Source organism: Triticum aestivum, chromosome 5B, assembly GCF_018294505.1.
Source record: "Triticum aestivum cultivar Chinese Spring chromosome 5B, IWGSC CS RefSeq v2.1, whole genome shotgun sequence".
Classification (NCBI taxonomy): domain Eukaryota; kingdom Viridiplantae; phylum Streptophyta; class Magnoliopsida; order Poales; family Poaceae; genus Triticum; species Triticum aestivum.
The window spans coordinates 601021665-601039240 of NC_057807.1; the positions used below are offsets into that span (position 1 = coordinate 601021665).

The window sequence follows — 17576 nt, forward strand, 5'->3', positions numbered from 1 at the left end:
GTACTCATCTGTAGAGAGAAATCACTGCATTAGTCTGTTTCCTTGACAGTGAAGGAACTATGTAATAAAGTGCGCTAGAGGGCTTTCCCGACAAAGAAGAGAGATGACGGTTTCTTCTCTATTACAATTGCAACTTAACAAAACCAAAACATTTCTTTGGATAGGTAGGAAGGCATAGGGCTCTAGGCGAAGATGGAGGTCGATGCCTACAGTGATGACACTCTTAAACAGAAAGTGATGTTCTAAGCCCGAGCTCGTGTGAGTTGGCAAAGTACAGAATAGAAAAAAACCTGTTTTTTTTTGTGTGATACATTGAAAAAAAATTCCATAGATCTATTGCAACTCAACAGAAAACGTAACTAACATCTTCTCTAAAGTACTCATCTGTAGAGAGAAATCACTGCATTAGTCCGTTTCCTTGACAGTGAAGGAACTATGTAATAAAGTGCGCTAGAGGGCTTTCCCGACAAAGAAGAGAGATGACAGTTTCTTCTCTATTACAATTGCAACTTAACAAAACCAAAACATTTCTTTGGATAGGTAGGAAGGCATAGGGCTCTAGGCGAAGATGGAGGTCGATGCCTACAGTGATGACACTCTTAAACGGAAATTGATGTTCTAAGCCCGAGCTCGTGTGAGTTGGCAAAGTACAGAATAGAAAAAAATCTGTTTTTTTTGTGTGATACATTGAAAAAAAATTCCATAGATTGCAGAATTTCATTATCATATGACATCCATGGAAAATGTGGCAAAAATAAAATAATTTGCATACAGTGATGACACTCTTAAACAGAAATTGATGTTCTAAGCCCGAGCTCGTGTGAGTTGGCAAAGTACAGAATAGAAAAAAATCTGTTTTTTCTGTGTGATACATTGAAAAAAAATTCCATAGATTGCAGAATTTCATTATCATATGACATCCATGGAAAATGTGGCAAAAATAAAATAATTTGCATTCCTTCAACGAAGTAAACACCAAAAAATTGCAACGACTCCGCTGGGGATCGAACCCAGAATCTCTGGTTTCGTAGACCAGCGCCTTATCCATTGGGCCACGGAGTCGTTGGTGCTTGCTCTCACCTACGGCCCTTTAACTCGACTGGCAACTGTTTTTACCAACCAAGTGTAACACTCACTGTGCAGTCGAACAGTCCGAGCTGCCCAAGTAAGAATCATGTCACACTTGCACTGCAGTTGAACAGCCTGGGCTGCCCAAGTAAGAATCATGTGCGTGCCGGCCGCGGCGGTGCTCTGTGTGTGTGTGGTGCGCAGCGCTCGGCATGGCGCCCATCAAGCACCAAATACCATCATTCTCATGCTACCCAAATGCACCCCGCTTCCATCTCAAAAAAAAAGGAAAAAGAAAGAAAGAAAGAGAAAAGCCACACTATTCCCCTCGGGCTGTTTCAAAGGCCTGCAGGACAAGGACAGGAAAGCTCCAAATCACAGGTTAACAATCTTTTCACAAAATGTTATCCAACGATGATATGACTGTCCACTGTACTTAGGGCATCTTCGACGGCATCCGTCCATAAACGCGTCCAGACATGTCCGCGGACACAAATACAGGAGCTAGTCATACAACTATGTGCATCAAAACTGGATAGAGGGGGTGAGTCAGGCGAACCTAGAGGGCAAAGCACATGGATTATCAGAACATGTGGTTTAACTAATAGTGAACCAAGTGGAACCCCCGCAACCCTCATATGGTCTCCGACTCCCGTAAAGTTTCCTAAGTTTGCGTTCAATTTAGTGAAATTTGGACATGTGGACTGAACCACGGACGTTTGAGGTCGCTCATTGGATGAAAAAAAGTGTCCGGACCATGTGGTCCGAACGTTTACAGGCATTATAGCTAGACCTAGCAAATCCGACCTCCTAAACATTCATAGAAGCACCCAGACACATTCGTGGCCAGTGACCGGTCCCCCTCTAACCGAGTAAATAGCATAAAACTACTATTTTACGGGTTAAGGTTCCAAAAAACTACCGGTTTTTAATTTTTCTCAGATAACTACCAAATGCGCGGTCGGCTGTTTCAAAAAACACCAAATGACCGTTGCTTAAAATTTAAACATGTTTATGACAGGTCGGGCCCGCACCTAAAGAAACCGTCTGTTTGACCGTTAAGGTACAAGTGGGGCTCACATGTCATGTGTCTCTATCTCATATGTCCTCACTTTTTACAAAATAGCCCCTATAAACATTTCTGAAAAAGCAATCGGGTCCCTGCTATTTTTCTAAAAAAAGCAATCAAGGAGCCGCTCCTCTCCTCGCGGCCGGCGCCCACCTTTGCGCCCGACGACATCTTGCGAGCCTCCAGCGCCGGCGCCCGCCCTCGCCACCTACTGCCACACCACCGCCCGCCTCTGCCTCTCCTCGCCTCCACCTCGTGCGCCCGCCTCCGCGCCCGAGCTCGCGCAGCTGCTGCTCGTGGCCATGGACGCCGCTGTGTGCGCCCTCCGCTACTAGGCCCGGCGAAGCGAGCTCTGCCGCCGGCCATCTCTGCGCCCGAGCTCACGCAACTGGTGCTCGCGACCATGGCCGTCACTGCGTGTGCCCTTCGCTGCCTGGCGCGGCGAGCTCTGCCGCCGGCCGTCTCCGCGCCCGAGCTCGCGCAGTTGCTGCTCGCGGCCATGGCCGCCACCGCGTGCGCCCTCCACTACCAGGCCCGACGAGCTCTGCCGCCGGCCGTCTCCGCGCCGAGCTTGCGCAGCTGCTGCTCGTGGCCATGGCCGCCACCGCGTGCACCCTCCACTGCCAGGCCCGGTGAGCTCTGCCGCCGGCCATCCTCCAGCCTCCGTTTCTCCAGCCACTGCTCCGGGCGGCGGCCTGCACACAAGGCCCCCATGGCGCGCGCGGCGACCGCGGGCGGAGCCCCATGGCGTGCGGCGACGGCCACGGGCAGAGCCCTTTGGAGGCTGATTCCAGGGACCCGATTACTTTTCTAAAATGTTTGTAAGGGCTAATCTGTAAAAATGTGTGGATGAGGTGCTGACATGTGGCCCCCACAAGTCAGTTAACAGTAAAACAAACAGTCAACCAAACGGTGTGTTTACTGGCGGGCCCAACCTGTCATAAACATGTTTAATTTTTTAACAAAGAGGATTTGGGGTTTTTTGAAACAGTCAACCCCTGACTTGGTAGTTATCAGTGAAAATAATAAATCCGGTAGTTTTTTGGAACCTTAATCCGTAAAGTAGTAGTTTTATGCTATTTACTCCCCTCTAACCCCTCTAATGTCCACGTCCACAACCATTAGTATATCCTTAAATCCATACAATACCATGCAACATAGACTAAACTCACATACTACATATTGATCACACACAGCATACAGCTACTATATGTAATCAGACTACCAAAGATTGGCATGTTCTAAATACTGGAGCTATGAAGAAAGTTCAGCCAAGGCCGCCCTTGCCCCTGTCGTTGCCGTTTTTGTTGCGGAAGTAGTGCAAGAATGGATTGAGCCGAATTTGCTCACTATCAAAGATGTCTAATCCGTCAATGCCTTCCTCCTCCTCCTCTTTTGGCGGGGGGGGGGGGGGGGGGGCAGTCCAAGCGCCATTTGCGCAGACGCAACGGATTTGCAACGGAGCGATTCCGACTGCAGAGCTGGGATTTTCTCCCGAGACCAGCGCAGACCCATCTGGATGCCAACTCCTCCTCACCCTCGCATGGGATGAGGTCCCATTCGACGGATCAATAGATCTCAGAGTCGGATCCGCTGCCTGTCATGTCAGAGAAGGTTGGATAAGAGCTTGGGAACGGGGCGGAGTCGCTAGGGTTTGGTCCTAGATGTGGATGAGATGAATATATGTGGGTCAGGGTGGCCTCGTGTGTGCCGGATCTCACGTGGCGGATGCGCCCGGGCCTCCCATGTCGACCCCACATATGGTGTGGATATGAATGATGTCACCAATACGAAGGATGCAGCTGATTTGTGATTTCTTGACCCGTCACTGAGCAGGACATCCACCCAAACATACAGTGGTGTGTGAGGAGTCTAGCCGTAGATGCTTTTTAACTAATATACTTTTCTTTCTAACTGAACTATACCTAGTAGTCCACTGGATTAACAAAGACTCTAATCCGGGCACATGCGACATCACCTACCTGCCCGTGTAGTGGCAGAAGAATACCTGAAACGCATGTAGTTCGCGTAAAGAAGGAAGGGAAAGATCCAACGAATCCGGCGGTGCATCCATCGGGGCTGGTTCCCGGTCCAGTTCGAGTCCAAAGCCGCCGATTCCGAGGACCGGCGCCAAGGGATCCGACAAGGACGCCGAGCGCCGCTGCCGCTCCGCCATCCAACCCCGCGAAAAAATCTCGGCTTCTCGGCGAGGAAAATCCAAGCCAAGTCGCCCACGGGTCCTGCCACTGCCGCAGCCGCAGCGCAGGGCTGCTCTGCTCCTCTTCTTCCTCCACCCTTTCCGACTGAGAGAGGAGCCAGCCCCAGCCAAGTACGTACTCCATACATATACCTCGGCTCACTGCCTAAAGCTGCTCGCCTGCTCTGCTCTGCCTCGGCTCGCCAAGAAATACAGAAACAGGGTAAGGGGAGGAGACTTGTCCTGTCACTTCCCGGCTCTCACTCTCGGCACGCGGCTGGGTTTCCTCCTCCTGATCGAGCGGAGAACAGTGGCGGTGCCGGTGCTCAGCCGAGAGGTCAGCTCAGCGTCAGGAGCTCGGAGCAGTGGACTGATTACCTCCCTCTCTCTTTCTCTCCGTGTGCGCGCACGAGGTGCTGCTCTCTCTTCTCCATTAATTCCTTTTTGGAAGTGAAGCGATCCTCCCCGTGGGTCTGCTGCCCGGAGGCTGGAGCTAGAAGAAGGAGCGGGGTAGATAGCTTGGCTTGCTCGCTCCCCTTTCTGCTTCCTTCCAGGTCTGCTTTGCCGCTCATCTTCCAGGTTTGTTTTCCCTGGATAGCTTTCGTTTGGTGTTGGGGATAGACGGCTTCCACGCCCAAGCTTCTTGCTTCGGCTCCCGCCGTCGCTGCTTGCTTGGATGAATGGATAATGGAGCGTTGATCTTCCTTGCAGTCCCAGCGGCCGTGGCGGCATGGACGGCAATGGGAGATCGGCGGCGAGCCACAAGAAGCCTCTCGTGTAAGGACTTCTTTTCTGCTCTTCTTGAGAAATTTCCCCCTTTTTCGTTCCTTCTTTCGGGCATCCATCGATTGATCCATGGGCCATGGCACCCGCAGCGCGGACAACGACCTGGTGGAGCTGCTGTGGCACAACGGGGCCGTCGTCGCGCAGCCGCAGACGCACCCGAGGCCGGCGCCCAGCGGCCTCGCCGGCGGTGGCGGGGAGACGGCCGCGTGGTTCCGGGACGACGTCGACGTGCTGGGAAACGACGTCTACGCGCAGCTCTGGAACAGCATTGCGGTGGGCGCCGCCCCGGACGTCGCGTGCGCGGCGCTCCCGGGGCCCAGCTCCCACCCTCCCCCGCCGCCGCCGCCGATGCGGAGCCGCATCGCCTCCAGCTGGACCGGCGGGGACATCGGCTCCACCTTCTGCGGCAGCAACCTGGTCCCGGAGGTGCCGGCGGGGGGCAGGGAGGAAGCGAGCGCCGCACCGCCGTCCGAGGGGACGCGCGGGGCGAGCACCCGCGACGGCGGCGCCGGCACCTCGTCGTCCGGCGGGTCCGGGAGCAACTTCGGGGGCTCCGGCCTGCCGAGCGAGAGCGGCGGCCGTGCCCACAAGAGGAAGGGGAGGGGCAAAGACGACTCCGATAGCCGCAGCGAGGTGCGTTTCTTGCTCCGGTTTGTCCCTCTATCGTTCAGTTGCAATTTTTTACCTGCACAAAATTTGCTTGAGCTGAAACTGAATAATGGAATTCAAGAGGAAATTGCAGGATGTGGAGTGTGAGGCGACCGAGGAGACCAAATCGTCGAGGCGACACGGGTCGAAGCGGAGGAGCAGAGCAGCTGAAGTTCATAACCAGTCAGAGAGGGTGAGATCAGAGTCAGATGCTACTTCTGTTGTAGTAATATTATTACAATTGAGCAAGGTGGCTTGTTGTTTGTTGGATTGTTTCTTATGGTGTAATGTAATTTGTGCTGATGATGCAGAGACGAAGGGACCGGATCAACGAAAAGATGCGGTCACTTCAAGAACTCATACCCCACTGCAACAAGGTTAGAAATGAGTAGTATTATGCATCTTTTCTAATCAGGTGCAAGTCCTTGGTTTGATTCATTTCTGTTGGTTAATAATGGTGACATATCTCATTTACCATTTACATATGTTTCTTTCCTTTCCAATCTTTATTGTTGAATTTCAGGCTGACAAAGCATCAATATTAGATGAGGCGATCGAGTACTTAAAGTCCCTCCAAATGCAAGTTCAGGTTAGGAGTTTACTGCTTCCTCTACCTGAACCCACAGACATAACCCCATATGACATCAATTTTTGTTCGATAGAAATATGGCATCTATTATTGGTACCTAATTGAGACTGAAATCTACCTCAGATCATGTGGATGACCACCGGGATGGCGCCAATGATGTTTCCTGGTGCTCACCAGTTCATGCCGCCGATGGCCGTGGGCATGAATTCGGCATGCATGCCTGCGGCACAGGGTTTAAATCAGATGGCAAGAATGCCATACATGAACCATTCATTGTCAAACCACATCCCTATGAACCCATCTCCAGCAATGAACCCTATGTACATTGCAAACCAGATGCAAAACATTCAGCTGAGAGAAGCAAGTAACCATTTCCTTCACCCAGATAGCGGGCTAGCAGCGGCACCTCAGGTACAAATCGATCATAGTACCAGGTCTCATATGTTCTCAATTTTAGTACAGGGGATTTCTCAGCCCTCTTTCATTTGTTCACCTAGCTTTGGTACCAATTCTTTGCAGGTAGCAGGACCATATGCTTATACACCACAAGTAGCACCGAAAAGCCAGATACCGGAAGTGCCGGATTGTACTGTTGCGCCAATTTCTGGGCCCGGACAACCACCTGCACCTGATGGAATTTAGAGTGACCTTGAACTAGTAAGAAGTTGTACTAATCCACATATGTTTCTTATTCAACGGCATTTGTGATGTCTAGATAACTTGAGCTGCGTATCAGCACATCGGCGCTGATCATTCTTTGACTGCTTATTAAGCTCTTGCGGTAGCCAACCTACATAAAAAAAAAACTCACCGATTTGTGCCTATCATTATTCATCTTGTATATGGAACCAGAGCTGTATACCGTTTCACATTTTATTAAAAAAAAGAAGGCTCTGGATGAGCAGTATGCAAAGCAATCCTCTTTTAGCTTAACCTTTCTCATGAAAGCTGACCAGTTGTTTTCATCTGATCTGTCATATAATAGACTGTTCGTTCGTGCTAATCTGTCTAGTTTTGACATCTTTGAACACTGTCAATGAATTTTAACGGTTGCACGTCCATTTCATCATCAGTGAAGATGTGGATAACTTGAGAACTCAGAACCATTTGGTTTAACCATCCCTTTCTTGACATTCACAGGGTATGGACTGTGTCGACAACCTGCACATGGGCCATCCTTCTGGAATTTTCTGAAAATACCAACATGATGAGCAGATAGTACCCATATTGCTGTTATATGTCTCGATCAATATGCGTCTGGCATAAATACTAGAAGAATTGTAAATGCAGATAACACTGTTCCCTCCCATTTATGTCAGAAAAGTATATCGTCAGTACGCGTCTAACTCCAATTCCCTCTGTACATACTAATCACAACTTTGTATAGAAAAATGTACTAATCATAATAGTATTAGGTTTGCAGCCATTTGAAAACATAGTTCTATGGCAAACTTTACCTTTCTTTTTGTTTTATTGGTGTTATCGTCTCCGAGATGGTTTATCTGAGAGAAGGGAAAAGAAAAGGTTTTAAGTTCTTGTTGTCAAATGGCCAACATCCAACCAACCAGATCCAGGGGGGAAGGAACAGAAGAGGTCAAAACAATCATGATATCAAACCTTACTCTTCTTTAAAGCCAAGGTACTACATATCAACCAAGGTTGCCTACCACTGGCCTCTTACCTATGTTGCACCACTCTTTTAACACCATCACCTCCCTTTTGTGGCAAGATTTGGTCTGCAGGGGGAGGAAGAACTTGCCGGGCCGCCACGGAGCTGTCCGCTTCGCCGTGCCGGCCCGCGAGCGCTGCTGCGTGTGCGCACAGTCACTCCGGCGTTATGCTTATCGACAAAGTTCTCTCGGCATCCTCGCTCCTGTGGCTCACATTCTGGGAGAGGGTTCTGTGGTGATGGTAGAGTTTGCGGTTTCTATCCTGCTTTTGCCTGATGTCTACGGCACCCAACCCAGCCAAGTGCACGACATTGTTGTTACATGGTCCTCCTGGCGACCATCAGATTCAGATGCTGCTCACCGGGGCCTGCCCGGTGCAACTGGCCGTGGGATCGTATCCCCTGAGCTTTCCTGTCTACCGTAACCGGTAAAATGCCGGATTCCCCCGGAGCTTGCTGCTCATCTGTTGCCCTCTCGCTCGCTCGCTCGCTCGCGCTGTCGCGGCGCTTTCTTCGGGATGAAAATGACGCGCCTCGACGCGTGTCTGAGCGGAATGATCTGCCTCTCCTGTGCTGTTGTTCTCCTGGATTTGTACAGTTTGTCAGTTGCATGCGTCGTGGTAGAACGGGCATTTGCCTGTGTCTGGAAGTGTGGCTATGTGTTGGATGAACGAGTAGCAAAAATAGATGTTGCAAAAAAAAGGAGGTAAAGAAAACGAAAATAAAATTTGGCTTCGCCCGGGTTCGAACCGGAGACCTTCAGTGTGTTAGACTGACGTGATAACCAACTACACCACGAAACCTTGGGCGATGTGCTTCAATCATCAAGGGATATATTTGCGTAGCAATCATGAAAGGAAGGGTCGATAGAGCTACAGGTTCGGTAAGTTGGCGCAAATTTCGGATAGGAGAGGGTGGGCATCTTTCATTTTTCTTTTGCATCGAAACTTTGTGGATCTTTACAAAGTTAACAGACGATTACAATCAGCCAGTAGGCTGTCCACAAGGAACTCCGGCCCCTTATGTAGCCGCTACCCTTAATCAGTGGGGTGCAAGTGCTGATGAAAGAAACATCTCACTTGTGGTACCGGCTGGTGAAGGAGGTTAGAGCATCTCCAGCCGTTGGCCCCTCAGGGGGCACATAAAATCGCTGCCTGGGGTGACCCGGCGCAAAAAATGGACCTGAGACGAGTTGGTCCCCAGCCGCCACCCCCAGGCGCGTTAAAAAAATAAAAATGTATAGCAAATTTAGGCATAGTTCAGCGAAGTTCGGCCAAATTTCGGCAAACTTGGGCATATATTAGATATGTTTGCGGATTTTCATTACATACATAGCAAATATATAAACTAATCTAAAAAAACGAACGCCGAGTAGTCACCGTCGTCGCCGCCATCGTCGGCCTTCTCCTTCTTGACTCGGGCGCCCCTGCTGGACCCCTCCCCAGCTGGTGGCGGCGGCGGCGCGTCGTCGTCTTCGTCGTCGCTGTCGTCGATTATGACGACTCCTCCTTCGTCGCGGCCTCGGCGGCGCACTGGCGCTCCCTCGCCATCTTCAGGGAGTCCTGGCGTGCCCATTCAAGGGCCGCGTCATCGTCGAGCTCGACCTCGCCGTGCTCCGTTTTCACGGCGGGGAGACCCGTCTCCGTCTTCACCGACGCGAGCCCCGACCCCGTCTTCACCGACGCGAGCCCCGGCTCAGTCTTCACCGGCGCGAGCCCCGGCTCAGTCTTCACCGGCGCGAGCCCCGGCTACGTCTTCGGCTTGACGAAGCGCGGAGGAGGAGCCGACGCGGAGGCACGCCGGCCGCCCTCGCTGATGACGATGCCGGGGCTGCGAGTGCGCCGGTCGAGCGGCGTCTTCGCCGCGGACTCGGCCTTGACGCCGAGCAGCGTCGGAGTGCCGGAGGAGTGGGAGGAAGAGCGCGACGAGGAAGAAGAGGAGGAGGAGACGAACCTCCTTGGCGCCCATTGCCCGTCGCGTCGGCCGCCCTCGCCGGGGGGTACGCCAACGGCGGGTTGTTACCGCCCTCGAGGTGCGTCAGCACGCCCTCAAGTGTGTGGCCAGGGGCGCCCCACCACAGGTGGCGCCCCTCGCTGTTCTTCGGGCCGCTGACCACCGGCGCACCGTTGGTGGACGCCAGCCGCTGCTGCTGGCGGCGCTCGAAGTACGCCGCCCAAACCGCGTGATTGTCGGCGGCGTATTGGGGGAGGAAGAGCTCGGCGTCGGTGAGGGAGGCACGCACGATTTCGACCTCGTCGGTGAAGTAGGAGGGTTTGGCCACGGCATCGGGCAACGGGGGAATGGGCACTCCCTCGTTGCTGAGCCTCCAGCCCGTCGGCCCGTCGCGCATGTCCGGCGGCGCCGGGATGTTCGCCTGGAACAGGAGCCATGACTCCTGTTCGGCGGAGCGAACGGCGGCCGAAGCCGTTGGCCGCCGCCTCGTCTCCGGGGAAACGCTCGGCCATTGGGAAAGGGGAGGGAGATGGAGGGGCTGGGCGGCGGCTCACGGGAGAAGGAGGGCTGGGGGAGAGGAGCTCGGCGGCGGCGCCCGGGAGAGGTAGCGCTCATCAGAGGCGAGCGAGGCCATATATAGCCGCGCCGCGTCCGTGTGTACGCGTCCGAGGGAGGGGAGGCGTCGGCGCGCCGTCTCGTGACGCGCCGCCCGTGAGGAATCAATGGCAAAGCTGACCGGCAGCAGCCTTGCCATTGATTCCCCACGGGAAACCGAGGCGTTGGGAGAAGACGAGGCGGTGTCGCTGACGCGGCTGGCCCGCGGCTCTTTCGCGCCAAAAACGATTCGCCCGGCGCCCCCGAGCGCCCCAGCGCCGGGTTCGGGTTGGATCCGCCGACGCCAAATTCGTCCCGAGCCGGCGAAAACTGGGCCTTTGGGGACGCGACTGGGCCGATTTTTTGGCGCCGACGGCCGAAAAGTCGCCTGGGGGGCCTTGTTGGGGACACGACTGGAAATGCTCTTACAACACCTAGAAGCGTGAGGAGAACTGAGAAGACATTGCTTTGTGTGATCGCTGGGTAATTGGCTGTGCTGGGTGATGGAGCTGCCTCCTAGGCTTCAGTCTTTTGTTTCATTTTACTACCAGTAGTTGGCTTGTTTTTCTTTTTGTCGCTATGAGGAGTTGTACCCTGTGTAGTGATTTTGGTGTACTATTTGATAGTATTGGTGTTAGCTGGTTTTTGCCCTGTAACTGGAGTATCGATTCCGAGCTCCGGGTAGCAGGTTTCCAGCTAGTGCCTAGGCCTGGACGTACCGAGCGGGCTTTTCGGCCCGCTCGTGGACCGCGTTGGACCGGACCGATCGGTCCTAGCCCGCTGGAAAATATGGCCGGTCCGAGCCATGAATTTCGGCCCGAAAATCGACCGGTCCGGTCCGGTCTTAGCTCGGTTAACTCGGTTGGACCGTTTGGACCGAAACAAACATGGTTGTTTCTCAATCCGGCAGCCTTCCGGCGACGTGAACCAGCGATGGGGTCTGAATCTGGCGTGGTCAATACACATTCGAGCAGCTGGACGCAGCGATGAGGCAGTTCGACGATGGCGGCGAGAAGTCCGTCGACATGGCGCACGACAATGGCGGCCCTCCCTTTCCTTTCATTCAGCGTAAAAGGATGGAGTTTCTCTGCCGTTTCCCTTTCCATTCATTCAACGTAGGAGAAACAGAAAGAACGTGAAAGACGCTGATACGGCCGTTTCCCTGTCCTTTCATTAACGAAATTAATGGTCCGGCTTCTGCGTCCACTACGCCCACGACTAGGACTCAGCTCCACGTTAGGTATGATCCACTAATCACGGAGGACTAGCACACCCAAATTTGTGCGCTCATGCACGTGCTACCTTATTTGCATGCGGCTGAGAAAATGCTCTCGTGCCTTCCGGCGTCCATGGTCGCCGCGCAGAAGCTCACGACCACCACATCTACATCCTGACGCCCCCGCCATGGTCACCACATCCGTCTCTTGCCGTCGTTGCCGACGCCATGGTCACCACGACCTCTCCATGGCCGGTCCTCTCGGTCCGGCTCGGGCTTCGTCGCCGCCGGTCCGGTCCCTGCAAACAGGACCGCGAAGCTGGTCGGTCCGGTCCGGCTCGGTCCGCCGGCGGCCGGTCCAACTGGCGGCTCGGTTAAGGCCCGAACCGGCCCGGACCGTGTCCACCCTGACTAGTGCCCCAGCTCGCTTTCTCCCCTCTCTCGGTTATTCTCAGTCATGGTATCGTAGCTACTTTAGTCTCTGGTTGACAGACTATGTATTTCCTTTAAGAAATTAATGGAAAGGGAGTGAGGCCCGGTTGGAATTTTTTTTTCTAGCCAGCTCTCAGTCAAGTGAGTGTGCAAGCAAGCTTCGCACACACATGTGCGGAGTTTTTTTTTTGCGGGTTATTGACAATCCTACTAACAATGGCGGAGCTATGTAGCCTCCCGGGGGGCTGTGCCCCCCCCCTCCGCCCCCACATTGAAGCAACTTATGATTTAAAAAGAATTGTGAGGGCTTAGAGGAGAACTTTTTTAGACCTTTTGCCCCCCAGCCCTGCCTAACAGTGGCGGAGCTATGTAGGGTCGGTTTGGATCACTTGTTAGCCTCGCCTAGCCAGGCTAAGTTAAGCTTGCCCTTTTGAAGCTTCAGTGTTAACCCTTCCTGACTTTTCATTGCCCTTTGAAATAGAAACTGATGCCAGTCAATTGGGAGTGGGTGCTGTTCTAATGCAAAAGGGTCATCCAGTGGCACTCTTAAGCAAGGTTCTTGGACCCAAGAGTCAGGGTTATCCTATATGAAAAGGAATGCATGGCAATATTGTTAGCCATTGACAAATGGCGCCCATACCTTCAGCATTCCGAGTTCATCGTCCTCACCGATCAACAAAGCCTCACTCCTCTCGATGATCGACGGTTGACAACACCATGGCAGCATAGGGCTTTCTAACCTGGGCACGGAAGCAACGACCGCAACAACGGTTCGACCCCGATGCACACTGCAACCACACCGGCCGAACCGGAAGTTTGTTGGTAAGGATTGGGTGCGCCGAGTATAACAAGCAAGCACCAGCGCCGAGGCGGATTGGTCGTTGGACCAGAACTTGAAGAAGGAATCCCCTCTCATCTCACCTACTACTCTGAATTCCTCTTTCTTCCTCATCCCAGTTCTCCTTGTATCGAGCCGCGTGTTCCTTGTAGAACCTCCGATCCATAGCAAACTTGTGAGATGTGTGTGTGTGTGTGTGTGTAATTGGGTTCATAACAAGACTACCAAGGGCGCTTTCTGGGCAACAGGTCATTCAGGTTTCAGGGGCGGGTGGGGATTGACCATGGCGAACTATTGCTGCTGACAGTAATTTAATCCAAGACATATCTCAACATTCTTGTAGAGCTGCGTATTATGGAGCTTCCTCTGAGCTCGAGTAAGAGCAAGCTTAAGACAGGAGCTTGTATCCGCTAGCTTCAGGTTCAGATACGCACGCCCTGATATTCTACAGAGATGAAAGAAAAAAAAAGACACGCGCGGTTCGCACCGATCGCCTGCCTCGGATTCCACAGCTCAATTCAGTCTCCGCAGTCTATATAAATAAACCATACAGACAAGAGGAGGGACTTGTTAGTTGTCACTGCAAGAATGTGCATGTCCCATGTTTCTCCACAACTCGTCAGTCAGTCAGTCCTGAGCTTCCCAAGCCATCTGAATCCAAGTGTTGCCGGCACATGACACTAGCCAGGCCAACAGAACGAGAAATCATCACCCTGATCGAGGCGATTCTACCTATCACAGGGACATCACACGCGGATCATTTGATGACGAGCTTCACGGACGGCGGGAGCCTGGAGCTGAGGGTCTCCTTGGCGGCCTCCCTCGCGCGGTCCCTCGCAGGCTTGTCGCCGACGTCCTCCCTGACCCACCTGCCCAGCCCTTGGCAGAGATGGTGGTGCGGGTCGATCTGGAGATACGTCCTCCTCGACCGGGCGCCTGCGTGCACCATGCACACCAAGAGCTCGACCAGCGGGGCCTGGGCGGCGAAACCGCCCACGGTGATGAAACGGAGCCTCTTGAGAGAGATGCCCTCGGGCCAGCTGACCTGGACGTCGTCCCGGTAATGGTGGTCTCCGCTGCGTGCCTGCATGCAAGGAAGGCCCAAGTACAGTGAGTCCATGATGTACTGATGTAAGATTCAAGTACTATACTGCACTGGTTTGGCATCAGTATATTATAGGTATGTGTAGGAAATTGTGAGGCACAGGCTAGAATGAAGCTCACTTCAAATTTGTCGAATTACATGGCTTCAAATCAAATGCTTGATACAATCTTAAGTAAATTATATGCCATGGTTTTATAATTGTAGATGACTTCATTTCAGGACAGAACAAGGGTTGTTTATACAGACCTAAAGAAGGATCTGATGTACATAAGAGAAATTACCCCACCACTAAATTTTTTGTCAACATGGAGAATGTAAAACTGATGATAAATGCTAGTATTTGATCCGCCGGCCCAAGTACGTTGCATGAAGCAGTTTCATTTATCGTAACCTAGCAGGCAAGTAGTGTAACAAAGAGAGGACCAAGATAGTTCATTCTTTTATCTGTAAAAAGGAAAATTACATTCTAATTATTTTATCCGAAGAAGAAGAACAAGGAGAGCATTTAGGACATACTTCTAGCCGGAGTCTTTTAAGATAAGGAGTTGCCTTGACGAGATAAGCTACTCCACGAACATTATTCCAAGATGGCACAATAAATAGGTTGATGAACTGTAATGCTGGGAATTTGATCGCATAAAGTGTATAATTGGGCTTCTGCAGAAGAGCAAATGAAGCAGTTATGGAAATTCATTGTTACTACAACAGTTAGAAACTGCTAACTGAGTGACTACATAACATTTGAAGATAGGGGAACAAAACACATAGATCTGAACTAACCTCCCATGGCCAAAGAAATGTCAAGGTGATTTTTCTGATCCTTTTCATGGCTTCTACACCGTCCGAAAGATAACCATTTCGGTTCTTGAACGTATTTCCCAAAAGCCTCATACTGGGGGTACTAGCATAATTGATGTGTACCTCATGCCCATCATACTCGAAGATGAGTAGGCAGGTGGCGTGAATCTCAACACTCGCCAGCTTTTTGCAACGAAATATATCCAAACATATCAGCACTTCATGGGTAATCCTTACATTAACCAGATCGTCGCATCGTGCCAGTCTCAAATGGCGGAGAATGGGGCAGCAAGAGCAAATGTTCTGGACGCCGGAGTCGGTTATTGTGACACGCACTAGATAAAGGCATACAAGGGAGGAAAAGGCACCGGAATCCAGCGGTGGCGTGAATATGCAATTCGTCAGGTCTAGCTTCCGCATCGAGGATCTTTGTCGCCCATCGCCAAAGCAATGCAAAGGGAAGTTATAGCGATTTGCAGTCACCAAATGCTCCGGACAAGATGTCATGTTTTTACACAAGCTGAGTTTCACATCTTGTGCACCCGCCTCTGACGCAAACTGGACCCATTTGTCAAGGTGGGCAGCATGAGTGCAGTTCAAATCAAAACGAACCTCGAACACTCGAACACCAGTTCCAGCATGGCGCAGCAACAGGTCATTTACCATTTCAATGAATACCTCTGATCTTGGCCTGCTAGAGTCAGTGGAAGTGGTGCAATCTGAATTACCTCCAGCAAGAATATTGTCATCAAGAATAATAAAAGATCCTTTCCCCGATCTCGTGGAAGAAGTACTTGTCACTCTAGAATCCATCGAAAGCGCCGCAAACATGTTTTCCAAAACATCATCCGGTAAAGCGTTAGTCAAATTTCCAGCATTTTCTTGGCATGATTTTCTCTTCCTGTCCTTGGAATGGTCTCCTGAAAGAGATATATAATATGTTTATTGTTCCTAACATCAAAGGGCCTAGTAATATAACACTAGCATATATTTGTGACTCCAAATAAGAGAGGTAGAATGTGGGTTTCCTGTACGTAGCATCAATTGGGCATAAGCCTAGATATAGAAAATTTGACCAGCAGAGACAACCTATATATATATATAAAATGGCACAAGATACGATTATTTACTTTTTAATAAACAATTCATTTGATACTAAACCGCTATATATATAAATGGGATCACGGACAAATGGAAGTAGCAGCGCAACCTGAATTTTCTTGAGCGAGGACGCTGTCGATGGACAGCGACGCAAACATGTTGTCGAGATCTTCATGTGCTGATCTGCTGCTTATTACTTCCCCAGTGCGTCCCTGGGGTAATCTCCTCTTCTTATCCTCGCGATAATCTGCTGGAAATAAGAGCAATTAATGCGCATTGGTTCAGTTGAGAACCATGAATGTGATTTCAGTTCAGGACTAAGCACACCAAATTCAACTAGTAGTAGTTAGTAGTTACATCTTGGGAGCGTTGCAGTGCTATATTATACTGACAAGTAACAACCCACGAGAACGAGACCGACACGCATGAAATTACCTCAACCATCATCTATCTACTCGATCGATCGAGGCCTTAATCTCACACCGGCGGACAACCCTAGGCCCTAGCTAAGGGTAAGCAAACCGTGTTTGGGTGGCTACTCGATTAACGATCGAACCGCGGGGTACGGCGCGGTAGCAATTAATTACTAATCCTACTGTACTAAAAATAGAGTTGCGATCGAGGGCATTGATCGGCCGATCGAGAGGGAGAGGGAGACCTGGCTGGAGGTTTTCCGGCGTCCACGGTGATGCGCGGCTCATGCCGCCGGCCGGCGAGGGTCGATCAGACCAGGGAGCGGCGGTTCCGAGGGTGAGGGGGAGGAGGGTTTGGACTTGGGAGAGACCACGATACAAACGCAGGGGAGACGGGGCGGAAACAAGGCGGCACACACACCGACACCGGCCGGAGATCGCACTGGGAAGGGGAGGGAATTGCCGATAGATTTTCCGTCGAGTTCGTTGGCCGCGGGGCGGGGGATATATGGGGGAAGGCAAGTTGTACTCAACTCATCAGTCCCGCGGTCCGATTCTTTGTCGCGCTCGGTGCGCCTCTGTGCCGTCGATCCCGGCCCCCACTCCCCATCCAACGGCCCAAACCCTTTTCGCAGAGTACCTATCAGCTCCTGAAATTACGCGTAACTGCCAGTAAGCCAAGCTGCAGTTTCCGTGGGAAGCACGAACTGAAACCGACGCGACGCCTCGCCCCGATCATCTCCGCCCTCCACGGAGATACCGTCGTACGTGGGCCACCTATGCTGAGCTCTGGGCACAGGTCTTTCGGAAAAAAAAATTCGGTCGAATCAGCCCTGTGTATACAATGGCAATCGCGTTGTTGCTTCCTGACTTCGTTTATTACTGCATTACTTGTTTTACTAGTAGAATGCCCGTGCGTTGCTACGGGCTTTTGAAATATTTTACAGATGTTATATGAACATAATGCATGTTAAATTTTACATATAGAAAAAAGATAGCACAACCATAACCAGGTAATAATTGAAGTTCACCTCACTTGCAATGTAAAATGACTAAAAAAGGCAATTTGACGATGTATACATATAGAGCGATTATCCAAC

At 51.5% G+C, this 17576-nt stretch overlaps 3 protein-coding genes and 2 non-coding genes across 6 annotated transcripts; 2 read left to right on the forward strand and 3 right to left on the reverse strand.

The window, feature by feature from the left end:
* Positions 1-989: 989 nt before the first annotated feature.
* TRNAR-ACG (transfer RNA arginine (anticodon ACG)) lies at positions 990-1062 on the reverse strand. The gene has a single exon. It is a non-coding gene; the product is annotated as a tRNA-Arg (tRNA).
* Positions 1063-4444: 3382 nt separating this feature from the next.
* LOC123113548 (transcription factor PHYTOCHROME INTERACTING FACTOR-LIKE 13) lies at positions 4445-7703 on the forward strand. 2 transcript variants are annotated; one of them, XM_044534820.1, is made up of 9 exons: positions 4445-4888; positions 5046-5111; positions 5210-5753; positions 5863-5961; positions 6080-6145; positions 6292-6357; positions 6481-6768; positions 6877-7014; positions 7498-7703. In XM_044534820.1, the coding sequence occupies exons 2-8, from the start codon at positions 5065-5067 to the stop codon at positions 6997-6999; spliced, it is 1233 nt and encodes a 410-aa protein (XP_044390755.1). In that variant the 5' UTR covers positions 4445-4888; positions 5046-5064; the 3' UTR covers positions 7000-7014; positions 7498-7703. The 2 variants fall into 2 exon arrangements, with proteins under 2 accessions (XP_044390755.1, XP_044390756.1); XM_044534821.1 differs by having other exon boundaries at positions 4452-4913.
* A 79-nt stretch (positions 7704-7782) lies between these two features.
* Positions 7783-8795, forward strand: LOC123113550 (uncharacterized). Its single transcript, XM_044534822.1, has 2 exons — positions 7783-7996; positions 8100-8795. The coding sequence occupies exons 1-2, from the start codon at positions 7851-7853 to the stop codon at positions 8449-8451; spliced, it is 498 nt and encodes a 165-aa protein (XP_044390757.1). The 5' UTR covers positions 7783-7850; the 3' UTR covers positions 8452-8795.
* On the reverse strand, positions 8756-8829 carry TRNAV-AAC (transfer RNA valine (anticodon AAC)). The gene has a single exon. It is a non-coding gene; the product is annotated as a tRNA-Val (tRNA).
* A 4502-nt stretch (positions 8830-13331) lies between these two features.
* LOC123117101 (uncharacterized) lies at positions 13332-16999 on the reverse strand. Its single transcript, XM_044537938.1, has 5 exons — positions 16722-16999; positions 16173-16310; positions 14945-15882; positions 14681-14821; positions 13332-14143 (listed from the first exon to the last, which is right to left on the reverse strand). The coding sequence occupies exons 1-5, from the start codon at positions 16762-16764 to the stop codon at positions 13817-13819; spliced, it is 1587 nt and encodes a 528-aa protein (XP_044393873.1). The 5' UTR covers positions 16765-16999; the 3' UTR covers positions 13332-13816.
* Positions 17000-17576: the final 577 nt, after the last annotated feature.